Source organism: Cavia porcellus, unplaced genomic scaffold (assembly GCF_034190915.1).
Source record: "Cavia porcellus strain 051 isolate PalLab524CR breed Dunkin Hartley unplaced genomic scaffold, mCavPor4.1 scaffold_21, whole genome shotgun sequence".
Taxonomy (NCBI): domain Eukaryota; kingdom Metazoa; phylum Chordata; class Mammalia; order Rodentia; family Caviidae; genus Cavia; species Cavia porcellus.
The window spans coordinates 25,723,236-25,738,843 of record NW_026947504.1 but is presented as its reverse complement, the minus strand read 5'-3'; the positions used below and the strand labels follow the sequence as shown (position 1 = coordinate 25,738,843).

General features: G+C 41.8%; 1 protein-coding gene across 1 annotated transcript in view; it reads left to right on the top strand.

Annotated features, from left to right (window-relative positions):
- The window catches only part of Prdm6 (PR/SET domain 6), a 97,300-nt gene extending 82,439 nt beyond the window's left edge, over positions 1-14,861 (top strand). Inside the window, exons 7-8 of the mRNA XM_063232441.1 lie at positions 6,945-7,121; positions 13,923-14,861. Of these exons, the coding sequence (XP_063088511.1) occupies positions 6,945-7,121; positions 13,923-14,037 (292 nt within the window). The 3' untranslated portion in view covers positions 14,038-14,861. The remainder of the gene's footprint in view (positions 1-6,944; positions 7,122-13,922) is intronic.
- Positions 14,862-15,608: the final 747 nt, after the last annotated feature.

Sequence of the window (15,608 nt, the reverse complement as noted above, 5' to 3'; positions counted from 1 at the left end):
TGATATACATAGGTGATATATAGGGGTGAAAATGTTTTCTTCATGCAGAAAATATTTTTTTGTTATGTTTAGCTTTCCTGCAAATATACATGTAGCCTCAAGATACAGCTACTTTAAATGTGCAAAGCATTTTAGCAGTGTTTAAAAATATAAATGATGCATTAAAATCTTTAAAAGTGCTTTTTAAAATTTGCAGATGAATTAATCTATTATTTGCAAAGGTATGTTAATAGTTACAGAAACTGAACACCTGAAGTAAAATAAAATGATAGTTGAAAGTGTTTCTGGATATTGGAACTCAAAGCTTAGTTTTGAATATCATGCTAAATATCATAAAAACAATGAAACTCTCTTTTTGGTAAATCCAAAGATACTGAAACAAACTGCTCTGTCTTAGAAAATTGTGTTCATATTACGGTTACACTTAGAAAATTATGTTTGTGTTACGCTGCAAGTCCCTATGAATTTTGTCCTGTAAAATAATAATGTTCTAATTTGTATACATTTATGAAAATTATCAGAAAAATATCTTTTAAAAAAGCTGTCAGGAAAGTATTTGAAAAATTAGCTTGCATGTTTAAACTCTGCTTGATCTCAATCAGCTTATTTGGCTGATAAGCGAGGTGGTCTGGCCTGCCTCCCCAGGCAGGGCGCAGTCATGCTGGTTTGTTAGCAGGGTTCCTCAAAGTTTCTCAAAGAGTGGATTCCCGCTTCTCCCATCCTCGCACTTTGTTGGTGAAGACTTGAGAGGTGTCTACTCTCTTTCATTCACAGATAAGTAAGAATTAAGAATTATAACTTCAAAAAGTGAATCCCTATTTTGGCATAGTAATAAAGTGTGGTGTTGTCTTACTAACTGCGTGGAGATGCTGGAATTGCACCATCGTATCTGAGTTGATTGTTAGAGATAAGAAGGGTGAGGGAGATGCCCAGTCACTTTGATTGGTCATTTCATTCTAGATGGTTAATTTTCTTTTAGCATCCAGGACTGAAATAGCTCTTTTCTGTTCCAGAACCCAGGATGCTCTCTTTTTACCAGAACATTTGGAAGTAAAAGATAATCTCCATTATTCTTAATCACATGAGTGAATTCTAAATGGGAGAAATGTACAGAACTACAGTGGAACATCAGATTTGCTTATGCTAGTTGCTAAATTTGGAAGCTTACCTGCTGTCAATGTGGAAACTTCCAGCTGCTGAATGCACATATATTTTTTGGCGAGTCACTCCATCATTCAGATGGGTTTTAGTCTTTGGCAGCTTGTGCCCATTCATCTATATCTGATTGTCCCTCAGTGTCTGGGGGCAGGACCCCTGACATCAACATCCATGCATGCTCAGGTACCTTAGATAACGGTGTGGAATTTGTTTGTAACCTCTGCAGTCTTCCTGTATCCTTTAAATCATCTCTAGATCTCTTATAATACCTACTCTAATGTAAATGCTGTGTAAATAACTGTTTAGAATCTGTTCTGAGTATTTTTGGTCTGCAGTTGGCTGAGTTGGTGCATGTGGGACCTGAATGAGCAGAGGGCTGATTGCACAGTGAGGAAACTCAACAGTAAGGAACCATTTCTCTCCTGTTTGAAAGACCAAATTCTCTTGTGTTAATGGGAAAACCTTGCGAGAAGCAGGGAGATATAGAAGACAGAGTCAGAAACAAAACAGGTTAGAGTTGCAGACAGGTCCAAGTTTGAAACAACCCCCTGAACCTGAAATATGGATTTTTTTTTTACTCAAAACATGGAATATTGGGCTATGAATACCCAGACATCTCAACCTTCCTCCATCAAATAGACTGCGTACGTTTAAGTTCATGATTTTGTTTGTTTGCTTGTTTTTTTAATGTGAGGTACCTTGCAGAAGCCTATGTCTTGATATAGAAAAAAGAGAACAGTGCTAGCATCATCATTTTCTATGCCTGGGTTATTCACACTGAATGCAAAAAAAAAAATCTGTTCTGGTAAAGTAGGGCATAACACTGAAGATGAAAACATCTTTGAAGGACCAGGACCACGGAATTGTTACTTCATTTTGTTCTGTTAATATAGAACAAACAAAATAAAAAATCTTTCCTTCCTTTTCTCAGGCTACTGACATTTTTTCCCCCGGTAAATTCAAAGGGAAGAAGCTGATAGAATCTAGATGAACCATGATGTTATTTAGAAACTTTGTAAACATTTCAGTTTTTACACAAAGCTTATTGCTCAGGCCAAGGCAGCTTGACCCACTTCTGCTTGAACCAGAAGTTAGACCCCCTTTTCTGTTTCTGTAGGGGTCCCTTGGGGGGCGGGCATTGGGGGGTCCCTAAAAGGGTCAGCACAGCCTTCAGTCACAGTGGGTTATTTCCTGGTGGATGTATTCCTTTAGTTTTCACAAAAAGTGCCTTTACAGTTTGTATCTTTATTTTGCATCCTTTTCTCCTTTGCTTTCTCTTTTTGGTTGTTAGTACGGAGTGGGGCCTTGTCTCCTGGGCCTACTGGTCATCTGCTAACCTTTGCACCTGAGTATCACTGTAATTGGATGGGATGGTGCTGGGGGAAAAAAATGACTTTGGATGGTGCCTTTTGGTGGGAGGAGCCTGGAGACAATCCCTTACCGTAATCCATCTGGAAATACATCAGCATTTTGTATTCCAGTGTTTCCTCTCCCTTCCTCTGCCCCGATGTGAAAGTTAGCTTCTTTCTGATTTCCAGTGTTCTGCAGACTTTCTGATTCTGCACTTTGGTCGCTTTCCTGAACCCTCTCTGCACAGAGAGCTCAGTTCTTTACTCTCTCTGCACAGCCAGCAGTAACCTAAATGGGGCCCTTTGAAGTCTTAGGAGATCTGCACTCTCGCTGATGCGGAGTGTGCAGGGAAGAGCCCTGAATGAACAACTTCTGTCCTGGAGGCTTTCGTGCCACGAAAGAAAAATCAAAGAAGGATTAATAATGTGAAAACAAAGCACACTTAGTTTTGTTAAATATTTCATCCTTTTTCTATGTGTACACCAAACCAATTACAGATTCAAAGCAAATGAGTTGCACATTTTACTGGCGTAATCTTTGGCAGAGGAGCTGGCAGTAACAGAGAATGCCAGGGATGTACAAAGTTGTCTTACTGCTTTCCTTCAGCTTTGATCCATTGGCAGAATTGATAGATGCTAAGTTCATCCACATTTTGTCTGCTTTGCAGTCATTTTTTTAAATACCAAGAATGAACAACATTTTAGTTTCACCAAGTTTAATGTTTCTGTGTTAGAATTAGCCACATGAAGCCATTTAAATGTAGTCAGATTTAAGTAAAAAAATAATTGAGTTTCTCAAGTCCACTAGCCGTATTTCAGTTGCTCAACTGCTCTGTGTGGCTAATGGCTTCTATCCTGAATAACTTAATGCAGAATAGGTATCACTGAGCATCCCTCTCATAGGTCTCACATAGCAACAAGGCCACAAAGTACCTGTGGTTGTGAGATGTGATGCGTGCATGTTCACTTTGAGATGTGTGATGCTAAGTTGGGAGAATAAAGTGCTTTAGAGGAGGTTTCCCGATGCAAAGATGTGAGGTCCTGGAGAAAATAAAACCAAGCACAAGGCCTGTAGATGTCAGTCCTGATGTGCTTCTCCTGGTATGACACATCAAAGGGAGACAGAACTTTGGAATTCAGGTAGAGTATATTAAAAACTTTAATAAATTATTTTTTGCCAGACTTTGAAAGAATTAATGGAAATGTTACTCGTCAGAATAGAAAGCTGACTAGGAACAACTAGTTGTGCTTCCCAAGGGATCCACTGGAAGTGAGAGTGAGGAGATGGGCACGCTAATGTAAATATACACACGTTCTCTTAATTTCTGTGACTGGTTATTAGAAAATAAATTGCTGATGTCTGCGGTTCCAGAGTGGTGAGTGTCTTCCTCTGCTTACTGAAGAGGTAGCTCTGTCTTGAGTGTATTCTTGTGACCTTCGATTAAACTCTCGGCAATGATTCATTTTAAAATTGCTTTTTGTTAATTTTCAAGAAAATACTGAAAGTACAGGAAAAGACAATTTAAAGAAATCTCATCTACTAGCTGTATAATGCCTGTACATTCTGATGCTTTCTATAAATTTCTAGACTGAAAGAGACACTGTTACAGCAGCAGGTGAAGTACTGAGGTGATAATTTCTACATATGCAACACAACATGGAGATCACCTCACCTTTATCAGTTTCTAAAGATAGGAACAAGGCATGAGGTGATGTGACACAGCATCTGGCTGAGTCCAGCTGGCTTTAGAGGACCATTGAGAAAGCACAGCTCAAGGAAGCTGAGTTATGGTCTGAGCCCCACAGCTGATCTGGCTCAAAGGCTGAAGGAAACTCCCCTCTCCTATTTCTCCTGTTCTAGACTCTTATGAATTCTGCAAGATTTAAAAAACTATGTTACATTGATCAGTGGATCCCTGGCAAATGCCTGTTGGGCTGATGCTGGGTGAAGGTGATGTTTTAGAATCCTATTTGCCTTTCATTGGAATTACCTTGATGGAAGAATTCTGCCTATGCTTCTCTGTGTCATTTCTGTTCTTTGGTGTGAAAATCTTTGCCACAGTGACTATTAATTAACATAAGAAGGATGGATTGACTTCTGACTATAGGAGATAAATCACCCCAACTTTTGACAGCAGAGTTAGGAAAAAAAAGCAAAGATTAATTGGTTTTATTTAGTGGTGTATTGTTTATAGTGATAGCTATTAAAAATAGATAACCAGAGGCTAATAAATGTTAATGGTCCTTTCACTATTAGAAAATCAATTGTCAGTGGATATAGCATATATTAATAAATTATTTTATTTATAATCTTCAATAGATTTTAAAAATTTAACCCCAAGAGAATTATTTCTTGATGATTCATTTTGAGGTTAACATTTACTGCATGAACAGATTTGGCAGGAGGACATTTTTATCTACATATAGCTTTAATGGCTTTCAAATCATTATTTTATAATTGTAATAAAATGCATGTGTGATTTGTCAGGATTGATAAACTCCTTACCAAAGATTCTTATATATTTCTTTGAAACTTGTTTGAAAGCAGTTAGATAGATTTCTAAATGTAAGTAATTAAAATTGTATAGTATTGAGTTATTGATCAATCCTGGACTATTAATCAAGCTAAAAAATTCTACAATCAGTGCTCAGTGTACTGAAGCCTGGTAAAATAATAGTATTTGTGTTCAGTGAGACAGGTAGCCACAATTAAACACCTCACTTGACAAATGAGAGGGTACACTTTATTTTGCAGTTAATTGAATTGTTGTACATGCTCGGTCACCATTGTCTCCAGCCCTTCATTTTGGTTCCTGGTCATTGGCACTCGTGCATTTGCTAAAGGTAGAACAATTAAATCTGCTTTTGCCATTGGCTTTCTAGATGCAGGCAGAGACATCTGGGCTACAAACCAGGGCTTAGTGAGTGCTGTTGTTGTCCTTTACAATGGATTATTAATTTTCTGAACAAAAATTTGATAAACAAATTAGAACCCTGTCAATGAATGATACGAAAGAGCTTCGAGTAGGGAAAACTCCTCAGGTTTTGTATCACTCACCAGATTCTGCTTAAGTAAGCAGAGAAACTTCTGTAGAGAAGACAGAAATTTAATCTATTTTATGAAAACAAAAATTGATTTATTTCTCATGAGCTGGGGAGAATGTGCTCTGGTAATCTTGCTAATTATCAGGTATTTGTCACAACTTCTTCCCATTCACTTTTGCATCACAGTCATTCTTTTGCAAGCATAGCGACATCCTGTCACTTCTGGGCTGCTAGAAATCATTCCTTGCTACCATATTAAATTAGGGTGCTGAGATTCAAGAAGAAGACTCAGTGGGTAAACATCTGGAGGAGGTGGTAAGGAAAAGCAAGGGTTTCTTCTACAAGGAGACACACATGGGTACACATTTGTGTTTATCTGTGCAACACCAGTGGTTGGAGTATGGACCCCAAGAAAGTTTAGTTTTTCTTAAACCGTGTATGCGGTTTGCTCATGAATTTCCATGTTTGCCTGACACTTAGAATTAAGATCCAGACACCCTAGAATGACCTTGGAATCAACAGCTGATGTCCGTTGAGGACAGTTGGTCTGCAGTTTTCTGAACTGACAGATAACTACACCTGCTTTTCTTTTTTTTTTTATTTTTTTTTTTATTTTATTTAAGAGGAAAAAGAGAAAAACACAAAACAAACCAAAGCGGCGTAAGGGTACACGCAATACAGAACTACAAAACAAAACAAAACAAAACAAAACAAAACAAAAAACCATAACAGTAAGAAATTACCTGCTAGTAGATTACACACTATTTTCTTGAAAATAGTTCCTCAAATCACAGTATCAAAGAACACAAGGTGGACATTCAAACAGGGAGACTGCAAACAGCTGTGTTCAATGTTCCAAAAACATTGATAAAGTCAGCTATTTAACACCCCCAAACACACTTGCTGTTATATCCGTTAGAGCTCTTTTTTTTTTTTTTTTTTTTCACCTGCTTTTCTTGTCTCAGAGGATTACTGTAAAGATTAAACTAGATGATTGATTTTGAAGGACTTTGAAAAGTTAAGAATGCCACGAAAGCATGGGAGGCAACTGCATATTTTCTTTTGTAACAATCTGCTTAATCAAGTTTAGGCTTTGAACGCTTACAAAGATGCATGAATATTCACCTCTGGGGAGATAAGGACAAAGCAGGGGTTCTGGAAATGGTACGATTAATACTGGAAAGAGCATTCATTTGGGAATTAATGTGTCCCAGCAGTTTTATGACTTTTGTTTTTCTGGCAACAAGTAGTGGGAACCCAGAGGCCTCAGCTCTATGCTTAGTTTTAAGAAGTGTGGGAATGTCACCAAGAGGTTCAGCCCCTTACTTCATGGTTCTGACTTCTCCACTACTGCAGGAAACAATGACCAGGCAATCTCTTTATTTGTTTCAGACCCTACCAGTGTGGCCACTGCTCCCAGTCCTTTTCCCAGCCTTCAGAACTGAGGAACCATGTGGTCACTCACTCCAGTGATCGGCCCTTCAAGTGCGGCTACTGTGGTCGTGCCTTTGCCGGGGCCACCACCCTCAACAACCACATCCGAACCCACACTGGAGAGAAGCCCTTCAAGTAAGTAGCAGCCAGCCACCGGCTCTCTTTTCCTTCTTACCACTTTCTGAGAGCTGGCAGATGCATTGGTTTGCAGAGCGCTGTCCTGCTCAGGCAGTCGGTGGTAAAGGCTCCTAGAAGGTCCATGCCCAGGCTGCCTGAAGCTCTCCTGATTTAGTGACTAACATTTTGGAAATGAAGTCAGGAAACCTGTATACTGGATGCGAGGGTGGTACGGCTGCCACGTGTCACTCCATTGATTGCAGGGTTGATTTGGCTGATCTGGCTGGCAAGGCAAGTGTCCCTTCCACCATGATTGCTCCATGTGCTGTGCACTCGGTTGACGAGAAGGCCAGCCTGCTAGAGAAGGACCATTTTCTTGGTCCAGTGTATCAGAGGAGCTGTGCTCCCATCAGAATCTCCAAACAAGTGCTCAAAGAAACACGTGTACAGGGCCTGGCTCATGTTTTACAGCACTGGACAAAAGGAAATCTGAGTCATCATCAGTGAGATGAGATGAGGAGATAGGAGTCAGTACTTCCAAATTCTTCCCAGTTGCTCAGAGTCTGTGCTTCTAAATTTTATCTGGGAGCCACACAGAACTCTGATGGTGGCAAGTCCTGTGGTCTTCAGGTTAGGGCTGCATAACCTTCTCTTGGAGTACATGAACACTTTAAGACTCTGATGAACTGTTTCCTGTTGTTTTCTGTGTATTAAAGAGCTCGAATTTATTGTAGCAGCCAGCTGGTGACCGTTTAGTGTATACTCTCAAAACTGCCATGTTGGTGAGAAAAGAAAAAACCAAACACAGGGCTTGTTGACTTTGAGGATTCAGGAAATATGCAAAGAGATGAAAGGGTTTGAGGAATGTAAGGTCCCCTGAACAAGAAAGTGTGTGTTGGGGCTGGGGATTTAGCTCAGCTGCTTAGATGCCTGCTTGGCAAGTATGAGGTCGTGAGTTCGATCCCTGGTTCCAAAATAAAGAAAGAAAGTGTGTGTCAACATGTAGCACAGTCACCAAAACAGTGGACATCTGAATCATGCCATACATCCTATCCATTCAATGATTCATTCATTCTTTCACTCATTCAATTATGTATGTATTTATTTACTCAGAAAATATTTATCGAGCACTTACTTTTATGATAGACACCCTGCTAGACAAAACAGATAAAAAATGACTTTAAAGTTCGTGGCAGGAGCCCAATTAATAAATAAATATTGCAACATAAAAAAAAGTACAGCAATAAGACATCTCTATAGTGTTTGAGACTAGCAGGGAAGTAATCACTGTGCTTTATGGGAGATGATGTTTAAGATGTGTTTTAAAGAATAAGCAGGAGCTTCCAGACAGACAAGGAAAAGGAGGGATTTCCATTCAAAATGGCATGTGGGAAGGCTTGGGAGGGTGCATAGTGAGCTAGTGGCTCAGTGCATTTCTGTGTGATGAACTCTTTTTTTTTTTTTTAAACCTCTGACATATGTCTTTATTTATTTGCCATACTGGCTTTTCCCATTTGAGAAGGAAAATTAAAAAGGCATAGATGTATAGCTTTGTTTACCTTCTGTGGGACAAGATCAAGCAAGACATGAAAGGATTCAGGCAGTAGAAGATAGATACAGATCCCTTTGCTAAGCCTCCCCCGAGAAGTCTTCCCAGAGACTCACTATTCTCTCTCTGGAGATGCAGTGGGGCTTCCTCCACCTGTGGGCAGGTGCACCTTGGGGTGTTGAAGTCCTGTGGATCTGGGTCCAGTTAGCAATGGAGGAGCCTATGAAAGGCCATCATCTTTTGTTACCTCCCCAAGAATTGGTTACCTCTGTTTAACTACGTTCCATCATTATTTAATTGCTTTTAAAACTAAAAGCAGTTTAATTTCTGTCTGTGTATATAGGTGCAACTTGTTCACTGTGTAAGGGCACCTGGCTGAGCGGGTAGGAGGGGCGCTAAAGTTGGCCTGCAGAGCACCAGCCAAGCTGTGATGTGGGGCCGCCATGGTTCAAGGTCTACCTTACTGCAGTCTTAGGAGTTGCTTGCGTGTGGTGTCTGTGTCCTGCCTGGGGAACTCTGTCCTCAACGCCAGGCCCAGCACCCAGAGGGCTCACAGATTCTGTTCCTCACCACTGCCCTGGGGGTAGAAGTGTCAGCAGCACATTTCTTGTGCCTTTGAGAAACAGAGATTTCAAACACAGAGGCATATGTCCCTTATATTAGAGAGAGCAGCCAGACAAATACAGTGTCAGGAATAAGATTGATTTTTATCTTGTTGCTGTGTAAATAGATTTTAGTAATTAATTGAAGAGGTTTCAGGGTCAAAATGGGAAATAGATTTCTGTTAATGTTAAGGTGTTACTTATGTGTAACCTTGTTGACTCCACTCAATTTTTTCTTTAACATTCTGTTTTTGTCATGTTTCCAATAGAATTGCCATGTTAACTTACTTTTAATTCATCAGATTAATATTTGAAGGGCTTTGGTGGTTGTATCTTTCCCCTTTTCCTACAGTTTTTATTGGTGGTGGTGGTAACTACCTCGTTTCATGTGGGAAAAACAGAATGGCAGCAAGCAGGATTGTTGTGTTCAATTGTTGGTGCGTGTTGTCACCTGTTCTGCTCCTTCCTTATCGAGATAGCCACACATTGTAGTATTTCGTATGTACTCCAAGGCAGAGGTGAATGTGTGCTTATTTTGAGAGTGCAAAATTTAAACATCTTATAGGAAATAGAAAGTTAAATCCTTTAGTATATACCACCAGGTCTTCCAGGATTGAGGGATCCCAGGATTTCAGGAGTTCAGGTCCCAAGGGAGTTTTGGGAATCTTCCAACCATGGCTCATGGATATCTGACCCCTGGGCATTTGTAAATATTATAAAGATAGCCTTTTACGAGCTTATAAAACAAACAGTCAAAAACACTTTTGTTGCGTACCAGTCAGTAAAAAGGGTTTCATCACAACAGTTACTTTTACTACTTCAACTAATGGGTATTGGCTTAAACAATACCACAAGAAAGAAGAATCTTACAAAGTCGTGCAAGCCTAAACTGTACACCAAGGACAACCTCAAATCCATGGCCTAAGTGGCTCAGTCCTCAAGTTGCTACTTCCCCCTCTACGGCTCAGGAGACCTCCAGGGGCCCCCGGGTTAGCTGAGACTCAGCCTGCCTAGTCAGGGGAAGCCCTTTTCAAGTTGGAAAGCCGTCTGCTGAGAAGTGGGTTTTGGAGGCAGATTGAGATGACTGGCATCCAAAGGCTGGAGAAGATTTGACATTAAGGGGTCGGAATTCATCGCAGGCTTTGCCTCACGATCTGGTTAGCTGAAACCCCACTGGAGGTCTCTGTCTCCCAAGTTCTAGTAGAACAGGGGCCTGTTGACAGCTAACCTAGGCTGTGAATTTAACATTTCTACAGTAAAAGGACATACAGGAAAACCGGAAGATGTAACATGTGAACAGAGATCTTGGTTTACAGTTTGTTCTGTGAGACTGGAACTCATGGACAGCAAAGAGCAAAAATGCAAGACGTTGTTTCATGTAACAGCAAAGACCAAACAAGGTCTTCACTGCACAAAGCGAGGTGTGGAGGGAGGGCAGTTGGCAGTTTAAAAATGTCTTCCAGCGAGGAGCCCTTGTCCCTGTGACGAAATGCACTCTCTCAGGGTTTCAGGTGCAGAGCTCTTCTCTGCCTGGAGGATCTGTACGGGCTGCTCTCTGCCTGGCTTCCAAGCTCAGGAGACTGTGCAAGTAGGCCAGCACTCTCCCAGATGGCCTTTTCATCCTTTTTAGGAGTAAGGGGAAATATATCCCTCTGTGCTTTTGCCTCAAGTGAAGGCAGTTTGGCTTAGTATAAAGAAATCAAAGGAAAATTTAAAGGATGTCTAACATTTGAGCAACATGTAGACAAAAATCAAAGCAAATCTAAAGAGCGATCAGTAAGTATGCATTGGACGTGGCACAGATAGGAAGCCCTGTACATTTTGGTCCAATTCAAGAAGTGTTTTGTGACATGTCGCAGATGCACAAGCAGCTTTTTGCAAGCTTTCTGTGTGTTACACAGAACCTTATGTTGTTTACTCTATATGGTTCTATGAATTATACACAAGATTACATTGTTTGTTAAGCTCCCTGTATGTATCATTCAGTCAGCTGTCACAGAGTAAAGCAGGATGTCTGAAATCGTAAAGGAAATCAAGTTTAATTCAAACTCCCTCCAATCAAGAGCCAGAACTTGCCCTTTGCTGAAGTCCTTGGAAGGTTTTCCCCTTGCATGTCCTGCACGTTCCGTTTGAGGCTGTAACAGTGACATGCATGTTGAAGCAGCCCCCGGATACAAGAGCATCTCTCTCCTCCTGCCTCATTCCGTGCATCTCGGCCCTCCTGATCCTGCTGTGGTGAGTGCAGGAAGTGCACTCATGCAGGCGACTTGGACCGAATAGTTCCATGCAGCTGTGAAAATGTTTTGTGGAGGGGACTTCATTAAAACTTAAGAGGACGAACATAAAACCAAGGCCCTTCTCTTATTTTTAAAGTAATAACTGTCTTTATGTCCTCAGACGTACAAATTACATAGCTGTAATTCTTGAAGTATATATAATTCCCAAATAATATAAACAGGATTTCTAGTATTCCATGTTCTTCAAGAAGGAGAAAATCGGGATAAGATTGAAATTCTGGTAAATTTCTTTACATCTGTACGTGATTTTTCTTGTGCTTGGTGAGAAGGTAGTACTAGACATAATTTTACAGGAATGATTTTCCTACCAGAAAAATCTGATCTTTTTTTTGAAATTTATCTCAAGAATCAGAAAATGTTCCTATTATAACATCGTGCTCCCTACATGTAAATACTTTGTAGTTTCCCTGAGACATTTAGGCAGACACTACAGGAAAATGTAATTCCTTTCACTGTCTTCCCTCCAACATGGGTATCTAATGTAACACAGCAACACACTGTTTTGCTTTATGTGAAGTACTAAATGTCCTGCTTAGGAATTTTTCATATTCTAACACACAAGATTAGAAGGGCAGAAGCATGACCCAGGCAAACGTCGTTCCTCACACATTTTAATGTTCTGCTCTCTAAAATTGATTCTGGAGCTTCAAAATAAAAAAATAAGAAAGGAACACAATAATTTGAAAGTTTGTTGAGTAGTGAAAGGTAGTATATTTTGACATGCTAATCTAGTAACTAATCAGTTTTCTAATAAACAATCAGCAGTCCGCTAGCATGTCATCAGCTTCCGAGAGCTGTGGATTGGGGATGAGCTGCCCGTGGACGTTAATGAATACACTGGAAATCATTAGGTGATCGATACTTCTGAGTTATTTTCATTGAGCCGATAGGCCTGATACATTAAAGCTGACATTATACATTTGTCAAGATCACAGTGCAGTTTTTAACAGTGGATCAGGCTGCTTCAAAATATTTCCTGAAAGACAACCACAGAAACTCAGCTTCTTGCCCTGGCACTGATCTGGCACAGAAGCTCAGAAAATCCATGCCTGTGGCATCTGACACCTGCAGATGTGCAGTCACCCCAGCCCGGCAGCGTGTGTTTCTGTGGGTAACTGTGTGGGGCAAGCTCTTCTGTGGCTCACGTGGAGGAGAAGGAGGACCGCATCCTGAGAGTAGGCCCTGGCCCGTCATCTGTGTTTACGGGCCTGGGAGCTGGAGGTGGGCATAGTTAAGAGCAAATGATTTTATCTGCAGCTCCTCTGGGATATTTTCCCTCAGATGTCTAAGGGGCTGGTTGAGGTGCTTGCTGGGCTCTGACAGGAGCTGGGCAAGTGCTCCAGGCCACCCATCTGAGCAGAGTTGTGACAGAGAAGTCACAATCTCTGCCCAGCCTGATGCCGCAGTTCATTTGTGGCGTGTGACAGCTGGGACAATCAGCCAGGGACAACAATCACCACCACGGCAACAACCCCCACCAGACTGGATGTGCTGCTTGTCAATTGAGTAGGCGTGAGCTGGTCAGTGAGGGTCATGTGGGGTGGGATGTCTCTAGATGACCACCAATCTTCCTCACTTGCTCCTTCACGCCTGCCTACCTTCCTGTATTTCTTCCTCTTTTGAGTTAAGTGAAGAAGATAGTCCTGGAGCGTTAAGGCAGTGTCCTCTCTAACACCTGGCCTTCATCATGGCCACACACACATCATTCGTACTTCCACAGGGATGAACCCTTCAGGCACACATTCATTGATTTCCAGTTTTTCTGAGTGCTCCCCCCTGACACAAACCTACTTCTGTAGATCATTTCAGCCCTCTCTTTAGTTGGATGGTGACACCATAACTAGCCTTTGCATAAAAGCAGCCACCTGCGTCCACCCCTCAGTCACTGCATACAAACGCGTCGTCTGCAGATTCCAAGGTGATTGGATGGCTCTTCAGCTGCTGCGCTGAGGGGAGGAGAATTCTGGGTTTTAAATTAGCAGCAGGTGAAATTCTATTTGTCATCAATTTCTCTTTGGGGTTACGGAGCAGAAAACTGTAGACAAGCTGCTGCTTTGATGGCTCACTCCTAAAAATCTCTTTTTGTTCTTTATCTATTTGAACTGACAGTGATCAGAGCTGCAGCAGGACAGGGCTCTCTGGAGAAATCACCTTCCCCCTGCCTATTGACAGATCCCTCTGTTCCGCATCAGACGGGCTTTGTCCCATCCCAGGCATCCAGGCCTTGGAAGGAGCCACCAATTAAACCTCTTGAGCCGGTAAAATCTGAAGCCACTTTGGAGTGTCTGTTCTGATTAGTCAGGATGAGAGGAAGCCCATCACCCTGCGGGCCCCTGTCCCTGGTCTCAATTTTCTCTCTTGCTTCCACCAGGTGCGAGAGGTGTGAGCGGAGCTTCACGCAGGCCACCCAGCTGAGCCGGCACCAGCGGATGCCCAATGAGTGCAAGCCAATAACCGAGAGCCCAGAATCAATCGAAGTGGATTAACTGATTGACTGGTTGGAATTAAACTGCAAGGAAAGTCATGATTAAATGTCACGGACACTTAAGCAAAACCAAAGATTTCCTCTGAGCAACTTTCAATCAGTCCCAGAAAACCAAAAGCAGTAATAAAATAAGTAAGATGTTAAGAGATATTGATCCTGGCATAGAAGTCAGACCAGGAAAGAGATTATTTATTTATGACTAGGGATGAAACTGACTTCGGTGGACAACTACCGTGGGATGGCTCACATTTCCAGTCCTACCGTGTGTTTGCTTTGTTTCTAAAAAGCTTTTTTTAAACTGTTATTTAATACCAAAGGGAGGACTCCGGTGAGTTCTTCTGCGCACGCTGTGACTAGGAATGCACAGGGCCTCGCTGCACCTTTTCTCGTAGCATGTTTGGAGGAGACCCATGGCATCGGCCTCCTTCCTGCTGTTCTGGTTCTGGTCCTGGCCTGGCCCAGTGTGATGCTGGCTGCCCAGCACGGCCTGCAGAAACAAGGCAGAGCCGGGCTGTGGCTGTGCCACCGGCAGCCCGAGGCAGCTCGATTCAGCACCCTTCTTCGTGTGCACTTTCCCGCGGCTCCTCCTGCCCAGCATCCCCACCGTGATGCAGGAAAGCTGCGGACAGGAAGAAAAGTTTGCAAGTTCAGAGGAAGATGAGGGGACTTCATCCTGTCGGGACTGCAAAAACATTTAAAATATATGGGGCTTCATAACACAGTATATTGTTTCGAACAGCTAGTTGAGAAAATTTTGTTTTCAATAACATTTTAGCTTAAAAATGGAAATGGAAATAAAGTTCTCCGGTTTGATGCTAAATATAAGGTATTAGGCTTCAAGTAATTTTTTGCTGTTTTCATTACAGCTGTTGCATGTGTGTGTGTAATTGGGGTGCCAAGTGAGCTATTGTGGGGAGCGTGAGACTGAGGGCTTCATATCCCTCCCTCATACAGGTGCAGCCCGAGGCCTCGATACTCACCACCGAGCAGAGCAGAACCATTTTTGCACAAATAGGGCAGACAAAGCAATGCTGAGCGATGGGGCCGTGGAGAGGGCTGCGGTTAAGACCAGACTGCCCGGGACTAGTTAGATTTATCAGTTGGGATTTTCTCTCTCTCTCTCCTAAAATTGATTAATCAAGAGAATTGTGTACACAGTTTCACTGTTCTTTAATTGAGTGTTTGGAAAGTGAGTTTAGTTTCAGCCAGCTTCCTGGTGGTTCAACAATAGCATTCAAACAACTGAGTCATATTCCATGAAGTCATCCCATGTCAGGAGGAACTGCTGAGTCCCACAGCTCTCGGTTAGTACCTCTCAGGCTGAGTTTACCTCTATGGCCAGTTGGGATCAAACTGAATAATGCATGTTAGTGTTTAATAACAACTTCAGTTTGTCGGTTTCTTGGTCACCTGATAGCAAGTTATAGCCTCTTAAACTTGTCTTTGTGCTCTTCCATTGTCTTCCAGAGAGAGAGAGAGAAAGAGAGAGAAAGAACTTACTACTGAAAGGCAAGGAGACTGTGTAGTTCAGATTAAGCTATTGTCCTTGTGTATTGATTCTCCAAAAATTTT